Source organism: Hylobates moloch, unplaced genomic scaffold, assembly GCF_009828535.3.
Source record: "Hylobates moloch isolate HMO894 unplaced genomic scaffold, HMol_V3 SCAFFOLD_3, whole genome shotgun sequence".
In the NCBI taxonomy this organism is placed as follows: domain Eukaryota; kingdom Metazoa; phylum Chordata; class Mammalia; order Primates; family Hylobatidae; genus Hylobates; species Hylobates moloch.
In genome coordinates, this window is record NW_026652278.1 from 110,891,357 (window position 1) to 110,908,575 (window position 17,219).

General features: G+C 39.9%; 1 protein-coding gene across 9 annotated transcripts in view; it reads right to left on the minus strand.

Moving 5' to 3' along the window:
• Positions 1-17,219, minus strand: part of SEC24D (SEC24 homolog D, COPII coat complex component) — a 114,718-nt gene that overhangs the window by 77,377 nt on the left and 20,122 nt on the right. For 8 of the 9 annotated variants that reach the window (XM_058436700.1, XM_032146415.2, XM_032146408.2 and 5 more), the window contains 4 exons: positions 15,967-16,115; positions 14,175-14,450; positions 13,756-13,886; positions 4,626-4,737 (listed from right to left, as the gene is read on the minus strand). In XM_058436700.1, coding sequence (XP_058292683.1) covers positions 4,626-4,737; positions 13,756-13,886; positions 14,175-14,450; positions 15,967-16,115 — 668 coding nt within the window. The remainder of the gene's footprint in view (positions 1-4,625; positions 4,738-13,755; positions 13,887-14,174; positions 14,451-15,966; positions 16,116-17,219) is intronic. The other variant, XM_058436699.1, reaches the window with a different exon arrangement.

The window sequence follows — 17,219 nt, forward strand, 5'->3', positions numbered from 1 at the left end:
GGCGGAGCTTGCAGTGAGCTGAGATCACGCCATTGCACTCCAGCCTGGGCGACAGAGCAAGACTCCATCTCAAAAAAAAACAAAAAACCGAACTTTTTTTGGCAAGGGTAAAATGATCAAATAAGTAATTGAAGAAAATCAATCTGCCCAAAGTTAGATAGCTTCTAGGAACAGAAAAAGAATACAGACAGGTAAACTGGTCCATTGCTTTAAGAGCCCAGGTAAGCAGTAACAGAGGAGGAAACCAGACTTTTGGCAGCAGGAATAAAAGTAAAGGCACTCTTAGGTAATATTAATATATGCCAATATGCTTGAATGCTTAATAGTGTTTGTTTTATATTTAAACAAAACTTTCCTTATTATCATCATTACACAATGTTATACAGACCATGAACTAAGAATTTTAAAAGTATTTTAAAGTTTATTTTAATTTTCCATTGCACTCAATTATACTCGTTAAAATTACCAATAAAATACTGAAGCTGGATATTTGTTACCTTTAAAGGGTTTATTTTTTGACAGTGAAATATACATAAATGAATGAGCTCTAAAGGTGACTAAACAAATGCTTCGTTCAGGAAGATAATGTGCACAAATAATACAATTTGAAAAAGCAATTGAGAATTTGTTTCTATAAACAGGTATACAACAGTGGGGCATAAAAGGTCTGGCTACTGTGGATAATTTAGCAACCACAGGAACTAAGATTCGACACTTTTTGAGATGCTTAATAAAGAGCATCATGGGATAATTTTACTGAAAACATTCAATAAATTCATTCCACAAACATTTACTAAGCTAAGCTCCAGGCAAGGGCTTAGAAACAGAATACAGTAAAGTCTCTGGCTTCACAATCTAGTTGGAAAGAGTGACAGTAAAAATAGATCATTGCAACATAGCACGGTAAGCATCACAGAAGAGCAAATAGATTAAGAAATAGAAGAAGGGAGACAATGACTCTGTCACTTGGACCAGAATTGACCACACAAAGGATGAGGTGCTTGAACAGGGTCTTAAACGATGGGAACCAAAGGATAAGTGGAATCTTAAAATAAGATCCTAGTGCCAAAGGCAAAGGAATAATATTTTAAAGTTTAAGAATATTTTAAACTTTTCTTTATTGGCTCTGATCCTAACCAGCTGTACGGCCTTGGGCAAGCCACTTAACCTCCCTGGGCCTTATCCTTACATCTGTAAAGTGAGAGAGCTAAGCAAATAAAGTCCAAAGTTCCTTCCAGCTCTATATTCTACTTATGTCTGTGAATTTCTGTACATGTCTGAGAATCTTGAGCTACATCCTAAAAAACTTATTACTATTGGCAAATAAGCCAGGTCAGACAAAGGGGCTTCATAGCAAAAGGGTATGACTGGGCTAACTTCGGGGCTCCATACCAGGGCAGCTCTCTCTTCTTGCCAAGGGCTAGGCTGCAGGCTAAGGAGAGAGAATGATGACTGAGACCCTGCCACCTTACTAGTCCTGCCTGCTCACCCACTCCTTCCTTCATACTCTTTCCGTACTATACGATCCAGCAATTTCACTTCTAGGTACAGTGTATACTCCAAAGAAGTGAAAGCAGGGACTCGCATAGATACTTGTACATAAATATTCACAGCAGCATTACTCACAAGAGCCAAAAGGCAGAAACAACTCAAATGTCCTTCAACAGATGAATGGAAAACAAAATGTGGTATGTATAAAAAATGGAAAGTTACATAGCCTTAAAAAGGAATGAAATTCTGATATATGCTACAAGGTAGATGAACCTTGAAAATATTATACTAAGTAAAATAAACCAGACAGAAAAGGACAAATATTGTATGATTCACTCAAATGAGGAGCCTAGAGTAGGCAAACTCATAGAGACAGAATGTAGAATAGAGTCTACCAGGGGCTGGGTGGGGTGGAAGAATGGGGAGTTATTGTTTAATGGGTACAGAGTTTCAGAGTGGGATGATTTTTTTTAAAGTTCTAGAAATAGATAATAAGAACGATTTGGTTGCACAACATTGTGAATGTAATTAAGGCCACTGAATTATACACTTAAAAATGGTTAAAATAATAAATTTTATGTTATATATATAGATTTGACCACAATTTAAAAACTACCCACAAGTCCCTCAAAAAACAAAAAACTATGCACATGCTGTTACTTGACATGTACTATGCTCTCTCCCACTACCATACTTTAGCCCATTCACCTCCTCCGCCTGGCAACCCTCCCCTCCCCCATCTCCCTAGTCTTGCGAGTTACACTTGCTCACTGAAGACAGTTTGGGTGTCCCCGACTTGAGCAAGACAGGCTGGGTCAATTATCTGGTTGGTGACCTCACATTTAAGTTCCCATGGCAACATGTTTCTTATCTTTCTATTGTAACATTTATCTCACTGAATTAATATTTAGTTATCTTTTTCCTTGCCAGATTGTCCACTCATTTAAAAAAAGAGCTGTGTCTTTTATTTCTGAATAGAGGCAGTAAAGTTAAGAACATAGGCACTTGTATCAGAATGCTTGAGTTCAAATTCTAGCTTTGCCTCCTACTAGCTACATTTCTTAGGTAAATTACCTAAGCATTCTGTGCCTCAGTTTTCCACTCTGTAATATGAGAATGATATTAATGCCTATCTCATAATATTACAGGGGATTAAATGAATTATTCCATATAAAGTGGTTAGAAAATTGTCTTGATACATACTAAGTACTTGCAATTATTAGCTATAATAATGATGTAAATTTGTATTTTTTTATTAAATTATTAACCTCAGGTTTAGCACAGAGGCCTGGCACATAACAGGTACTGAATAAACATTTTCTGGACGTATGCATGAATGAGTGAAGTTCTGAACAAGTGGAATTCTGATCCCAGATAGCTCCAAGATTTGTGGGAGAGACCTATTTAAACCACAGTAAAATTTAATGTGATAGGGGTGAAATATATATGAAGCATTATGGGAAAACACACTGGAGAAAACTTGAAAAAGAAAATTTAAATTAAGTTTGGAAGAACTAAATGTTTCCCAATTAAAGGAGTGAGAGTCATATATTCCAAGTACATGTGTCCGATAAATATTTATTAGTCAACTAGTATGTTCTAGATACCAGGTGAATTTCTAAGGATACAGTGGTAAACAAAAAACCATCCTCAGGCTGTTGCAGAGAAAACAGTATAATGTGAGAATCAGAGGCATGAGGAGAAAGAGGATGAGTTTGGTATATGAAGGCAGTTGTGAAGGAAGAAACAGGTGGGAGATGAGGCTGGTCAGGAATATTCTTTAGGTTGAAAAAAGCCCCATATATTTTTTTATAATTATTTTAAATATTAAATAAATAGATATTAAAACACTTATCATTAGGTTGAAATGAAACTGCCACCTTTTATAGGTCACAGTAATAGAAAAAAAATCAACAATTTCATATTGCTCAACCGATTATCTACAAAACCCTAAATCCTTTACAAATATGAACTCATCTAACTAGTTGGAATGAGTTCTATAAGTAATGAGGAAGAAACAAATTATTTTTACACTTGATCTTAGCCAAAAGGCCGAGAAGGACAAATTATTTTTAGAATAATAAATGAAGTCATCTGAATTGTTTTAATATTAATATCTACAACACCTATAATTCACATGAAACCCTTCCGTGTATTGAGCCCTCTATACACATATAAGCATACTTATGTGTGTGCGTGTATACACACACACACATACAAAGACTCATGCACACAGTCACCTCTAATTCTTACATTGGCTCTGCAGGGCCGGTCTTAGTCTCCACATATTACTGAGGGTGATGCTGAGGTTGAGAGAGAGGTGAAATGGACAAAGCTCACTTGGGCAGTAAGGAGTGGAGTCGGAATTCTCCCAATCAAATCTTTTTCTACCTCACTGTGCTACCCACTCTATAAGGTTAGCTCTGAAGGCAGCACAGAGGATAGAGAAAGGATCCCCAACTAGAACTTGGCTAGCTCAACAACTCTGGAATGAGACAAAATGCTTGTTTGTATACTGATGTTATGCTTCTAGGATTGAGTACACGATCCATTAAAATGGTATATTCAGAATCTCAGACATCACATTTCATCGGGCTATATTCTTAACTTGTCATAAACAATAGGGTAATATATTCTTGAGCTGAGAGGCATGGAACAGTAGAGATGCAGCTCAGCTTCTCCACTTCCCAGTTTAAATGTGGGAAAACAGAACCCAAAATGTTAAAAAGATCTGCTTAGAAAGTGTTGTTGGGGCTAGAACCAGGTCTGCTGACATCTCAAACAGTCTAATTCCTTACTGCTTTGCTTGTGTCAGCCTTCCAACATAGTGAATAAATTAAACCAAAGTAGGGTATAAACTAATTTAAACCCATAAATTAAAATAAATAATTGTTTTAAGCAGATATATTGCTCTGTACCTCACTGGAAACTCTCCAGACTTCTATACGCAGAGAATAAAATTCAGTTGATAGCACCCTCTTGGTACTTGTGGGATTAATGGAGAACTGATTCATTATCAGCTATAATAGAGTTTTCCATTATTAAGAGCATTATTGAAGGGTGTCAGTGTATTTGCTTTAAAAACGGTGAGAAATTTTAAAACCTTAATAAATGGCCTAATTAAAAACAAATACCTTGGTCTTGTATCATACAATCTGTAGTGACCAGGGGAGGGATCTGGCCTCTGGTGTTGGTGGCATAAACTTGTCCTCCTCTGCTGGCTCTATCATTCTCGATCACCTGGATCTGATAAATAAGACATCAAGAGCCTGTTAAAGTAGGTTCAGGTTCTTCCCAACATTCCATTTACAGAGTACCCTTGCTCTCTCCTCCCTCCTTTTCCCTTCCCTCTCAATATTCACACACACAGAGACACACCCACAGTCTCACACACTCACACAAACTGGCATTTTCTAAATCCTTTCTGTTCATTTCAGATCAAATTGTCATGGAAAAACCCACCCTGTCTTCAGTTAAAACGGTTACAATTTTAGAATAGTAGTTTCCAATTCTATTCTGTAATTCTTTAGCTTCAAATCTGACGTGACCCTTCAGAGAACTTTATTTCTATCTAATTTGTTTATTAGGAACATAGGTAAGCATTTTTTTTCTTTTTCTTTCTTTCTTTTTTTTTTTTTTTCTCATTTTTTGAGACGGAGTCTCACTCTGTCACCAAGGCTGGAGTGCTGTGGTGCAATCACAGCTCACTGCAGCCCTCATCTCCCTGACTCAAGCCATTCCGAGTAGCTGGGACCACAGGTGGGTGCCACCACACCTGGCTAATTTTTTCTTCATCTTTTTGTAGAGACAGGGTCTCCTTTCCCTATGTTGCCCAGGCTGGTCTCAAACTCCTGGGCAGAGGCAATCCTCCTGCCTTGGCCTCTCAAAGTGCTGGTGTTACAGGTGTGAGCCACTGCACCTGGCCAGCATTTTCTTAAAAAAAAAAAAAAAAAAAAAAAAAATCTGGTAAGAAAAGAAATTGAAAACAACTATTTAAAGGAAATACTGGTCTGGCACAATGGCTCATGTCTGTAATCCCAGTACTTTGGGAGTCCAAGGCAGGAGGACCACTTGAGCTCAGGAGTTTGAGAATAGCCTGGGCAACAGAGTGAGGCCTCATCTTTACTAAAAAGGTTTAAAAATTTAGCCAGGCATGGTGGCATCTGCCTGTAGTCCCAGCTGCTTTGGAGGCTGAGGTAGGAGGATTGCTTAAGCTCAGGAGTTCAAGGCCGCAATAAGCTATGATCATGACACTGCATTCCAGCCTGGGCAACAGAACAAGACCCTATCTCAAAATAAATAAATAAAGGAAATACTTTTTCAAATAAAAGAAACTTCCAAAAGGCTAAAAATTATCTCAGAAGAAATGATTTATAATATACAACCTATAAAAACCTTAACTTTCTCCTCAAATGTCTTTTGATCTTCAATTTGCTTTTCAAGTTTCCCCAACTGCATCCCTGGCTCCTTGAGATGTAAGACACAAACGGTTTTTAAAGCAATCCCATGTGGTTTTTGCCCACTGTAGAGAAGTCAACAGCAGCAAAAGTCTCTAAGTTCTGTCATCTAATGTGGAAACATCTGATATTTCTCTACTAAAAACAATTGTTATTGATGAAGAATATAAGAGATACAAAATATCTTTCTGTTCTAGTTGTGTAGGGGTGAAAATTATGAGCAAAATCTAGTAGTATGGAGTTAAAAAGAGAACAAGAATCCTAATAATTATCTTCCTCTTTATCTTCTCCCTTCCCTCACTTCTTTCTTCATAAGAGAAACAAGGAGGAATAAAAGGAAAAAAAAATGGAGAGGGTGTAAGAAGAGGAAAAAAAAAATGGAGAAACAGGAAGTGTGTCCAGACTGGAATAGCGTGTCCAAAGTTTTTAATATTCTTAAAACCATCAACAATATGAAAATTGCCTTCTGCCAAACTCTGAAATGTTGCTTTCTCTACTCTTCCCTCCCATTCCATCCAATCCAGCCCCCAGCTGGTACTGACAACATTGGTTTTGTGAAATGTTGATGACAGATTTAGCCTGCCTTTAAGTCTACAGGTCTTCCCTCCTAATTTCATAGGATGTGAATTGTTATTAGATTAAAATATAAAATGGCTCCAAACATAACTGCTGTCAGACACAGATAAGACTAAAGCTACCGTGAGCAGAGACAAAAAACAGAGAAATCGAAACACTATAATTATATTCTGTATTTTGACCACAAAGTTAATCGGATTCATTAAAAATACAGTTGTTTTTTATTTTTTTGAGACAGGGTCTTGCTCTGATGCCCAGGCTGGAGTGCAGTGGCGTGAAGAGGGCTCACTACAGCCTCAGTCTCCTGGGCTCAAGCCATTCTCTTGCCTCAGCCTCCCAAGTAACTGGGACTACAGGTGTGCACCACTATGCCCAGTTAATTTTAAAATTTTTTTGTAGAGATGGGGTCTAACTTTGTTGACCAGGCTTGTCTCAAATTCTTGGGCTCAAGCTTTCCTCCTACCTTAGCCACCAAAAGTGCTGGGATTACAGGCGTGAGCCACCGCACCTGACTTAGAGTCATTTTTATATTATTAATATTTATTGCAATCATTTCAACCAACAAAGAGTCAAATATGAAAGTGAGGTAAAAGCCATGATAATGTATTAGTGTGCATAATATACAGAACATATTGAATATAGTCTTCAATAGACTGTATATCCAAAAAGTTTATTTTTAAATTATCCATTTGCAATTTACAAAGCCCTGCCTCCAAAGAAACAGTGTTATCAGTAGTAATTACATTTCTAAATTAATTCACATCTTGGATGGAATACTACAAAGAAAAGAATGGGAGATTAAAGTCGTTCTGATAATTGCTAAAAAATACTATACCTTTTTTATTTATCTCAAATGCATGTTCTTGAAAAACAGGCTTAGAGATAGAAGCTTCAATAGCAATTTTGACTGTGACTCAGTACTTGAAGGGTTTAGATTTAATGACAGTGATCCTTGATAACGCCAAAACTACTTCAAAAGGTATAGACTTATTTTTCCTTCAGAAGATGTGCTGCTAGAATTACAATTATATTTATCTGCTATGAGTGGAGCATTCCAGGTTCATAACACAGAATTGGAAAAGAGAAAAAAAGAAAGTGATTATCTTGAGAGAAATGAACAAGGATAAGGGAAAAACAAGAAGATGTGCGTGCCATGCAAGAAAGGCTGCTTAGCAGGATCATGTGAATTTTGGAGCAGTAAGATAAAGTGGAGTAGAAAGCACCCAACTTCTTTTTTTTTTTTGAGATGGAGTCTTGCTCTGTCACCCAGGCTGGAGTGCAGTGGCACGATCTCGGCTCACTGCAAGCTCTGCCTCCCAGGTTCATGCCATTCTCCTGCCTCAGCCTCCCGAGTAGCTGGGACTACAGGCACACGCCACCACGCCCGGCTATTTTTTGTATTTTTAGTAGAGACGGGGTTTCACCACGTTAGCCAGGATGGTCTCGATCTCCTGACCTCGTGATCCGCCCGCCTCAGCCTCCCAAAGTGCTGGGATTACAGGTGTGAGCCACTGCGCCCGGCCTATAGAAAGCACCCAGCTTCTGAATAATCCTCTTATGGACACAGAAAAGGAGGGAGGAAGAGTTTTGATGATGATACATTTCCTTACTTTCAAAATTTGTTTAAAACCACCACCAAAAGGGTTGTAATAAGCACTTCGCTCAGGACTGGGGCATAGCAGAAGCTCAGTAAATGTGACTTTACATCTTTCTTTCCAGAAGGAAAAATTTATTTTGTTAGCAAAAGTATGTTCCTTTGGTAATAGGAACACAAACAGGCTCCATCTGACCATCACTATTTCATTAGTTTTAAGATAAAAATAAATACTGGACTGATTTGTCTGTATGTATTATAAGGGTCCTGGATGAGTCACAGCAACTACTCCTTCTTGCTTTTGTTGCCCATTCATTCATTCATTCATTCATTCATTCAAGGAATATGTGGACATATACTATGTATCAGGCTCTGTTCTAAGTGTTAAAGACACACCAGTGAACAACACCATCATGGAGTGGACATTCTTGTGCGGAAGACAGGCAATAAGTAAACAAATGTACAAATAACACACCCAACATCAGGCAGTAATTCAGTGCTGTGGATATGGAGTGGTACGGATGGGGTGCCAGGGAGACTGAGGATGAGCAATGAGGACATTAAGGAAATGAGGACATGAGCTGCACCCTGCATAAATCTAGGCGAAGAGTATCTAAGCAGAATAAAGGCAAAGGCCTTGAGGCAGGGCCATGCTTGGCCTGCCAAGGAACAACAAAGAGGCTGGTGTTGCTGGTCAAAGGGGGTGGAGAAGAGTGGTAAGAGACCAGGTCAGAGGTAGCTGTGTGTGTGAGTGTGTGTGTGGCAGGGGGTATAGGGGAGCCAGGGGTGGCAAATAATGTAGGGTCCTGCAGACTATTGTAAGAACTTTGGTTTTTAATCAGAGTATTGATTTCCATAGCCATGACCTGATCTGACTTAGAATTTGAATGGATGACTCTGGCTGCTCTGTGCAGACTGAAAGGGCAGGGAGACCAATTAGGAGGCTCTTATAAAAACCTAGGAAGGTAGACAGTAGAGGCTTGGAACAGGCTGAGTAGACAAGGTAGGACCAAGAGAATTAGCTAAAGAACTAAATATAAGATGTGCAAGAAAGGAAGAATCAGAGATGATTCCCAGGTTTTTGGCCTGAGGAGCTAGAAGAATGGAATTGGATCTGGATTTCAGGGAAAAGGTCTTTACTAGGATTATCTGCATTCTCATTCAAAGCCATGAAAATAGATGGAATTACCTAGAGTGCTGCTTTGCACACTTTATTGTGCCTAGGAATCATCTGAAGAGCTTGTCGAAACACAGATTCCAGGGCCTTACCCTTAGAGATTCTGATTCTGTAGGTTTGGGCTGAGGCCTGAGAACATGAATTTTTAATAAGCTCCCAGATGATGCTGATGGTGCTGTCCTGCGAGCACATTTTGAGAAGTGTTATTCAGAGAGTAAATGCCAATGGAGAAAGGAAAGGTCCAAAGACTAAGCCTTAGGACACTTCTAACACTAGGTGGTCAGAGAGCTGAGGAGACATTAACAAAGGAGACACAGCCTCCAGTGGGGTAGGCAGAGATATAAGCAAATGGGTGGAATCCCAGAAGCAAAATATAAGTTTCATTTCAAGGAGAACGGAGTAAACAGATGTGTCAAATTACTGCTGATGTCAAATCACATGAAAGCTGAGAATTGACCATTAGATTTGGTAACAGGAAGTCATTGGTAATTGGACTAGCACAGTATTGTGGGGTTGTGGTGATGAAATCTAAACTGGAATAGGATCAGGAGAGAGTGGGAGAAGATGAACTGAAAACAGCAGATATAGGCAACTCTTTGGGAGATTTCTTGCTTTAAAAGAAAGCCAGGAGATGGGTGGAAACTGAATCCTGGTTTGGGGAGAGGCCAAGGAAAGCTTCTTTTATTAATGGTGGGAGGCATCATAGGATATTTATATTCTGACGAGAATGATCTAGACACAGAAAAATTTAAGTTCGTTTTCAAAGAAGTGCAGATGATGCAAGAGAAAGGAGATATGACGGTTAATTTTATGTGTCAACTTGGCTAGGCCATTTTTGGGACAAACACCAGTCTAAGTCTAGATGGTGCTGTGAAGGTATTTTAAAAGTATTTTTAAAGATCTAATTAACATTTAAACAGGCAGGCTTTGAGTAAAGCAGATTACTTTCCATAATGTGGGTGGGCTTAATCTAATCAGTGGATGGCCTTAGGAGAAAAAGGTTCCCTGAGAAAGAGGAAAATTCTGCTTCCAGATGCCTTTAGACTTGAGCTGCAATATCAGCTCTTCCCTGGGTCTCCAGCCTGCTGTCCTAACTTTCCCATTCAGTCCCCATAATGAAGTAAAACCATTACTTAAAATAAATCTCCCTCCTTCTTTCTTTTAAGCCATAAAAGTAATGACTGGCAATATGATTATCAATAAATGCACTAAGAATTGTCAAAATTTAATTTCTAACATGTTATAGCAGTAGACAGTATTACAAATCTTCAACTTTAAAGTCAAATAAACATAGAATAAGTGACAGATTACAAAAATAGCCAAAATTATCTACACTTCCCTGTATCAATGCTCTTTTCAATGTTGCCTTGCCCCTCCTCCCATCAAGAGGCAAAGTCCATTTTTGAATCTGAGGCAGTCTTGTGACTTGCTTTGGCCAAGAAAATGTAGCAGAAGTAGCGATGTGCCAATTCCAAGCCTAAGCCTCAAAAGGCCACGCACACTTCTACCTTCCCTTTTGGATGTCTGCCACCCCATGAACAAACCCAGTATATCCTACTTGACCATGTGGCCTGGTCATTCCCCATCAACAGATGGGTACCAAACACAAGACACACAAATGACACTATCTATGATGGGCAGAGTGGTGGCCCTCAGAAAGATACGTCCATGTCCTAATCTCTGAAATCTGTGAATACTACTGATACGGGAGGGGGGCAGGGAAGTGCTAGGTAGAAAAAGGTGGGTCCCTGGTTAGGGCTGTACCCCCACGGACCTAGGTGAGGACAGGCACTCCTGCTTCCGTGCCCAAATGCTGCATTTTCCAAAACCACCCTGGCCTGCCATGCCCCGATCCTGGGCCTATGAAAACCCGACTTCCTAGTGAGCAGACACACAGGCAGCCAGATGTGGAGAGGAGCACATCAGTGGATAAAGATACAAGCAGCTGGATGGCGAGAGGACGTGGAGGGAGAACGCCAGCGGAAGAGCACACTGACAGACACGGGAAGAGGCGGAGTTTGGCCGGGGCAGTCGGAAGAGAGCCAAGGCCACTGAGTGGTGGGACTCGAGAGGAAAACCATCTCCCTCTGGCTCCCCAACCTGCTGAAAGCTAATTCTACTCAATAAAACCTTGCACTCATTCTCCAAGCCCATGTGTGATCCAATTCTTCCAGTACATCAAGGCAAAAACCTGGGATACAGAAATCCCTCTGTCCTTGTGATAAGGAAGGGGTCTAATTGAGCTGGTTAATACAAGTCGCCTATAGACGGCAAACCAAAAGAGCACCTGTAACACACGCCCACTGGGACTTCAGCTGTAAACATTCACCCCTAGACACTGCCATGGGAGTCGGAGCCCCACAGCCTGCCCATCTGTAACCTCCCCTGCAGATTTGAGCTTTGGAGCACTGAAGAAGCGAGCCACACCCCCACTGCATGCTCTCCAAGGGGAACAAGGGAACCTTTTCCATTTCATTACCTCATATGGCAAAATAATTTTATTAAGTTAATGATCTTGAGAGGAGGAGCTTATCCTGGCCCTGAATGGAATCACATGTATAAGAAAGAGGCAGAGGAATTTTGAGACAGACATCCAGAGAAGAAGACACAAAGAGAAGGAGGATTCAATGTGACCACAGAAGCAGAGACTGGAGTCATATGGTCACAAGCCAAGGAAGACCTGGAGCCACCAGAAGCTGAAAGAGCCTAGGAACAGATTCTTCTCTACAGCCTTCAGGGGCAGCACAGCCCTGCTTAGTCCGTTTTTCATTGCTTATAACACCTGAAACAGTAATTTATAAAGAAAAGACATTTATTTCTTATAGTTATGGAGGCTAAGAAGTCCCAGGTTGAGGGGCCACGTGTGGTGACAGCCTTCTTCTGGTGGAGACTGCAGAATCCCAAAGCGGCACAGAGCATGACATGGCAAACGGGCTGAGCGTGCTAGCTCAGGTCTCTTTTCTTCTTTTTATAAGGCCACCAGTTCCACTCCCATGATAACCTATTAATCCATTAACTCACTAATCCATGAACGGATTAATCCATTCACAAGGGCAGAGCCCTTACGACCCAATCTTCTCTCAACACTGCCACATTGGAGATTAAGTTTCAACATCAGTTTGAACAAATGTTCAAACCATAGCACTTGCCAACACATTGATTTTGGACTTTTGGTCCCCAGAACTGTGAGAGAATACATTTCTGTCGTTTTAAGTCACCTGATTTGTAGAAATTTGTCACAAATTTGTTACAGCAGCCACAGGAAACTAATACATTATCCTAAACCATCCACACCCTAGCCAAGCCTCCAGCTGACCCCAGATCCATGAGCAAGCCCAGCCAAAATCAGATGAGCCTGGCCCAGATGAGCAAAACTGGGAACCCACTGGGTCATGAGTATTAATAAATAGTAGTGCTAAGCTACTGTTTTGTAGCAGTTGGTTACACAGCATAAGTTAGCTAATACAGCAGCTTTTCCTGCTCCTTTATTTCTAACTTCTTCAAGTACTTATGTTTATAGAACCTATTCAAAGACACAAAATTAACTGTAGCCAATTTCACTATTATTCCAAAAGGATTTTACATCCCAATGCCATAAGATTGGCAGCTTCCCTGCCTCAGTGACATTGGGCTTTGTTTTATGACTTGCTTCAGCCAAGGGCACATGAGTGGTTATGACACATGCCACACATGAGTGGAAGCTTTAAGAGCTGTTGCACATTTTGGCCAGCTCTGTTTCCTCCCTCTGCCACAAAATAGCATGTCCTCAGTAGTGTTTGCCTCTTCACGCTGGATTCTGGAATGATAAGGACGGATGAAGCAGAGCCTAAAGCCAATCTGCAGCTGCTGCAGCCTACGTGTAAACTGAGTGATAAACACATCTTTGCAGTTGTAAGCAAAGTTGGGGATTGTCTGCTATGCAGAATAGCCTTGCAAAGCTTGACTGATAAAATTATCAAAGAGTAACCCTCCAAAGAAATCACTTGAGTGAAGAGTTTAGTTCTAACTTTACATTAAAAAATTTTTGTTTTTTTAATGTGCAAGATGTAAAATATACTTTCAGTCTCTATGGGTTTCTCTTATTGAAAAGGATCCTTTAGTTATCTAAAATAGCATATTTCTATAGGATATAGTCTGTTAATTACTCATTAGATAGCAATAGATACTGCCAAAATATGTCAATGTAAACATTATAGACACTGCCAAGTTTATATGACACCAAAAAAAAAGAAAAAAAAATCAGCATAGGCTGCTCTTTCATGGAGACCTTTAGTATGCCCATAACCCTAGCATGCTTTCCCCCATACATGCATATAAGGAAGGAAGCCTTCCCTCTATGTGATGAGTATCTCATAACTTCTATGATAATGAACAAGATAAATGCTAACAAACTGACGAGTTGCTGAGAAAAATGAATGCTCCTTTGTGAGTGAGACTGTGAGAGTGAGAAGAGCACTTACTGGGCTAGGGATAGAGTCAGGATCCAGCTTCTTCTGGGGCTGTGGCGGACCAGCCATCTGTGCAGGACCTCCGGGGAAGCCTCCTGGGTAAGAGAGCTGTGCGCCTGCCATCTGGGGACCAGAGTTGGCTGCTTGGAAAAAATTTAAAGAGAAATGACTATCATCCTAAATCCAGCATGTAAGACTTGTTGATGATATTATGCTGTTCAGTCAAGCATGTTTTATTTTTCATCTTATTAAAAAAGGCAAGGAGTCAAGTATGAATGTGGTTCCCCATTTCTTTGCTCTTGCCAAAACTCTTCAAAAACTACCATTTCTTAAAAGTGATAGATACCTAGTAACATAGGAACAAAGCTGATTTTCAGTTAAGGGTTCCCCTGGGTAACACAAAGCCTTCCCCTGCACCCTGTCTGCCTTACCCTGCTGCAGAGGATATCCAGCACCCAAGGTCTGGCCTGGAAGAGGTGGGGGCTGGTACTGGGCATTTGGAGGAGGAGGCCCAGAGAGCCCATCTGGCCTGTACATTGGTAGAGGCAAAGGTGAGGCACCAGGACCATTGAGTGTGGTGGGTGGTGGTGGAAGAACTTGAGATCCAGGCTGCAAAATGGACGGCTGTGGAGGTCGTGGAGGAGTCTGCAATGATGTGGCTGACAGAGGGCCAGGGGGTCCCTGGCTTGGAGGAGCCATGCCTGAACCTGTGTGAGAAAGAAGACCAGCCCACTTAAATACCACATTTCTCAACTCTCTGACTTCTGCAAACTACATGACAGAGATGTTTGAAAGCAAGAGGACACCCTCAGAAACACGTTTGGGTTTTTTGCCACAAATTGAAATCTTCATTCAGAAAACAGAACAAATGCTATTTTACACAACTGGGATTTTTTTTTTTTTTTTAGGACAGGGTCTTGCTCTGTCACTGAGGCTGCAATACAATGGCAAGATAATGGATCACTGTAGCCTCAACATCCTGGGCTCCAGTGATCCTCCCACCTCAGCCTCCCAAGTAACTGAGACTACAGGCACACACCACCACCATGCCAAGTTCATTTTTTTTTTTTTTGTAGAGATGGGGTCTCGTGATACTGCTCAGGCTGGTCTCAAACTCCTGGGCTCAAGCAATACTTCCTCCTTGGCTTCCTAAAGTGCTGGGATTATAGGTATGAGCCACCATGCCTGGCCTGGAAAATTTTTAAAAGGTAAAAGCAACATTTATAATTTAAGTGGGGAATTCATAGAATAAATTTTAACTCAGTTGTGTAATTACATGATATATGCATTAATTAAAGCATCTGTATCTGGTACAAATCTAGAAAATCATATAAAAATTCTATTACATAACAAGCATTACTCAGGTAAATTGCACATTCAATAAATTATTTGCATCCTGTGCGTGACTTGACCAAACAAATTTCAGAATTAGGTAAAAATAACCAGACAGAAGAGAAGGGCCACCAACATGCTCTCCAATCATATTGGAAATAGCTGTAAAACCAGATTATGTTTTCCTTTCTCTGATTATGGGAAATTGGGTTGCTTCTTTGGAGACTTATCCATTTTGAAATGAGTAAAAGACAGAAAATAGAGGGGTTTTAATGATACTTCAGAAAACTAATTTTAAGTAACATGGAAACATTCTTCATCTAGATAAGTGGCCAACTGTGCTGTCATTACAGTGGGGCTTTCCATGACTCATAGGATATACAGCATTTCTGTTGATGTAAATCTCAGCACTGTGACTCTTTCCTCTCCTATTCTTCTCTTTTCTGCCTCACAACATCTGAGCTTCCATTCTTTCCATGATCTAAACACATAATTAAAATGCACTGTGAAACAATGAGTACTATATTTCTGATTTGGGGGCCCCATCATAAACAATACAAGGTTTAAATTATCCTTATTTTATTTCTTAAAGTAATTTCACTATTCTAATGTTTGTTAAGTCAGCATTTTTTGTCTTTTTTTATTGTTCAATCATTGAATGGAAGGTATTCTGAGGGTCCTTCAATTACCTTGAAATAAGTGGCAGCAAGATCAAGAAAACAATTAACTATAGCCATACATAAGATAGATGCTTTATTATTAAAAATGTCCAAATACTACTTCAACACAGTATGCCCTAGTTACATCTATTTTAAAAATGAAGAAAACCTCTCTCATTAAAAATAACTAGGACACAAGGCAGTCAACAAACACTAATAATAAAACTATTACCATAGCTGTTGATTTGCATAGCACTGAGCTGGCTGCCCAGCTGGGTGACAGATGAAGTGGATATAGGACTTGGATAAGATGATTGTGCAGCGGGTTGGTATGGTGCATATGAGGATGCCACATTGTTGACAGGTGGAGGGCCTGGAAATCTGAGAGAGGAAAACAAGATGTTAAACAATACCACAGCGTCTCAAGCAAATGGCAAATAATAATGTTAATAGCTTGTAAAATTAAATAAGCCTGTCTAGTAGGCCTAGGAAAATGACTGATATTATATACTAAATCTTTAATTAAACTTGATCATGTAGCATCATCTTATATTTACGCTCACATGCTGAACACTCCAAGACAGAAAAAAAATCCTAATGTGAGCATAAAACCAGTTCTGGAAATCAATTTGGGAAACTGAGCCCATCAGAGCCTTATCTATACTAAAGTTAATCATCAGTAGAATGAAAATCAAGAAAATAATACAGCCAGGAACAGCAGCTCATGCCTATAATCCTAGCACTTTGGGAGGCTGAGGTGGGAGGACAACTTGAGCCCAGGAATTCAAGACCAGCCTGGGCAACATAGTGAGACCCTGTCTCTACAAAAAATAAAAGAAAATAAAAAATTAGCCAGGAGTGGTGGCGCTACTTGGGTGGTTGAAGTAAGAGGATCACTTGAGCCCAGGAGGTCAAGGCTACAGTGAGCTGAGACTGCGCCACTGCACTCTAGCCTGGGCAACAGAGCCAGACCCTGTCCCAAAGAGAAAAAAAAAAAATCTAAAAATTACATCATGCTTTACCTTGAACTTATTAGACGTTTATTTTTTCTTGTTGTGCATTAAACAATGGCCGCTATCTGGACAATGTACCTAGTAAGGTTAATCTGCCAAATGCGATTAAAGCCTGCCTGAGAGTCACATTATAAATTCTTATTTTAAATTTTAAATAAAATTAAGTTTTCCCAAATGGTATACTCTGATTTCAATTTCTCTATCTGAAAACTGGAAACTATTTCCCCATGGCCCATGTCTTGCTGTCTGCCCCCTACTGCCATTGAGAGGTTAGGAGCAGAACCTGAGGGAAGCCAGTGCTTGCCTGAAGTCCCACAATTTATTTGTGACAACACTAGGACCAGTGTTTTTCCAGGTCTTCAGTGAGTGCACTTTTCAAAAGCATCACACTAATTTTATCTTGTCATTTTTCTCCATACGTTTAAATTGAATAATTGTTATAAACAAGACAGAAAATTAACCTTCCAACCAT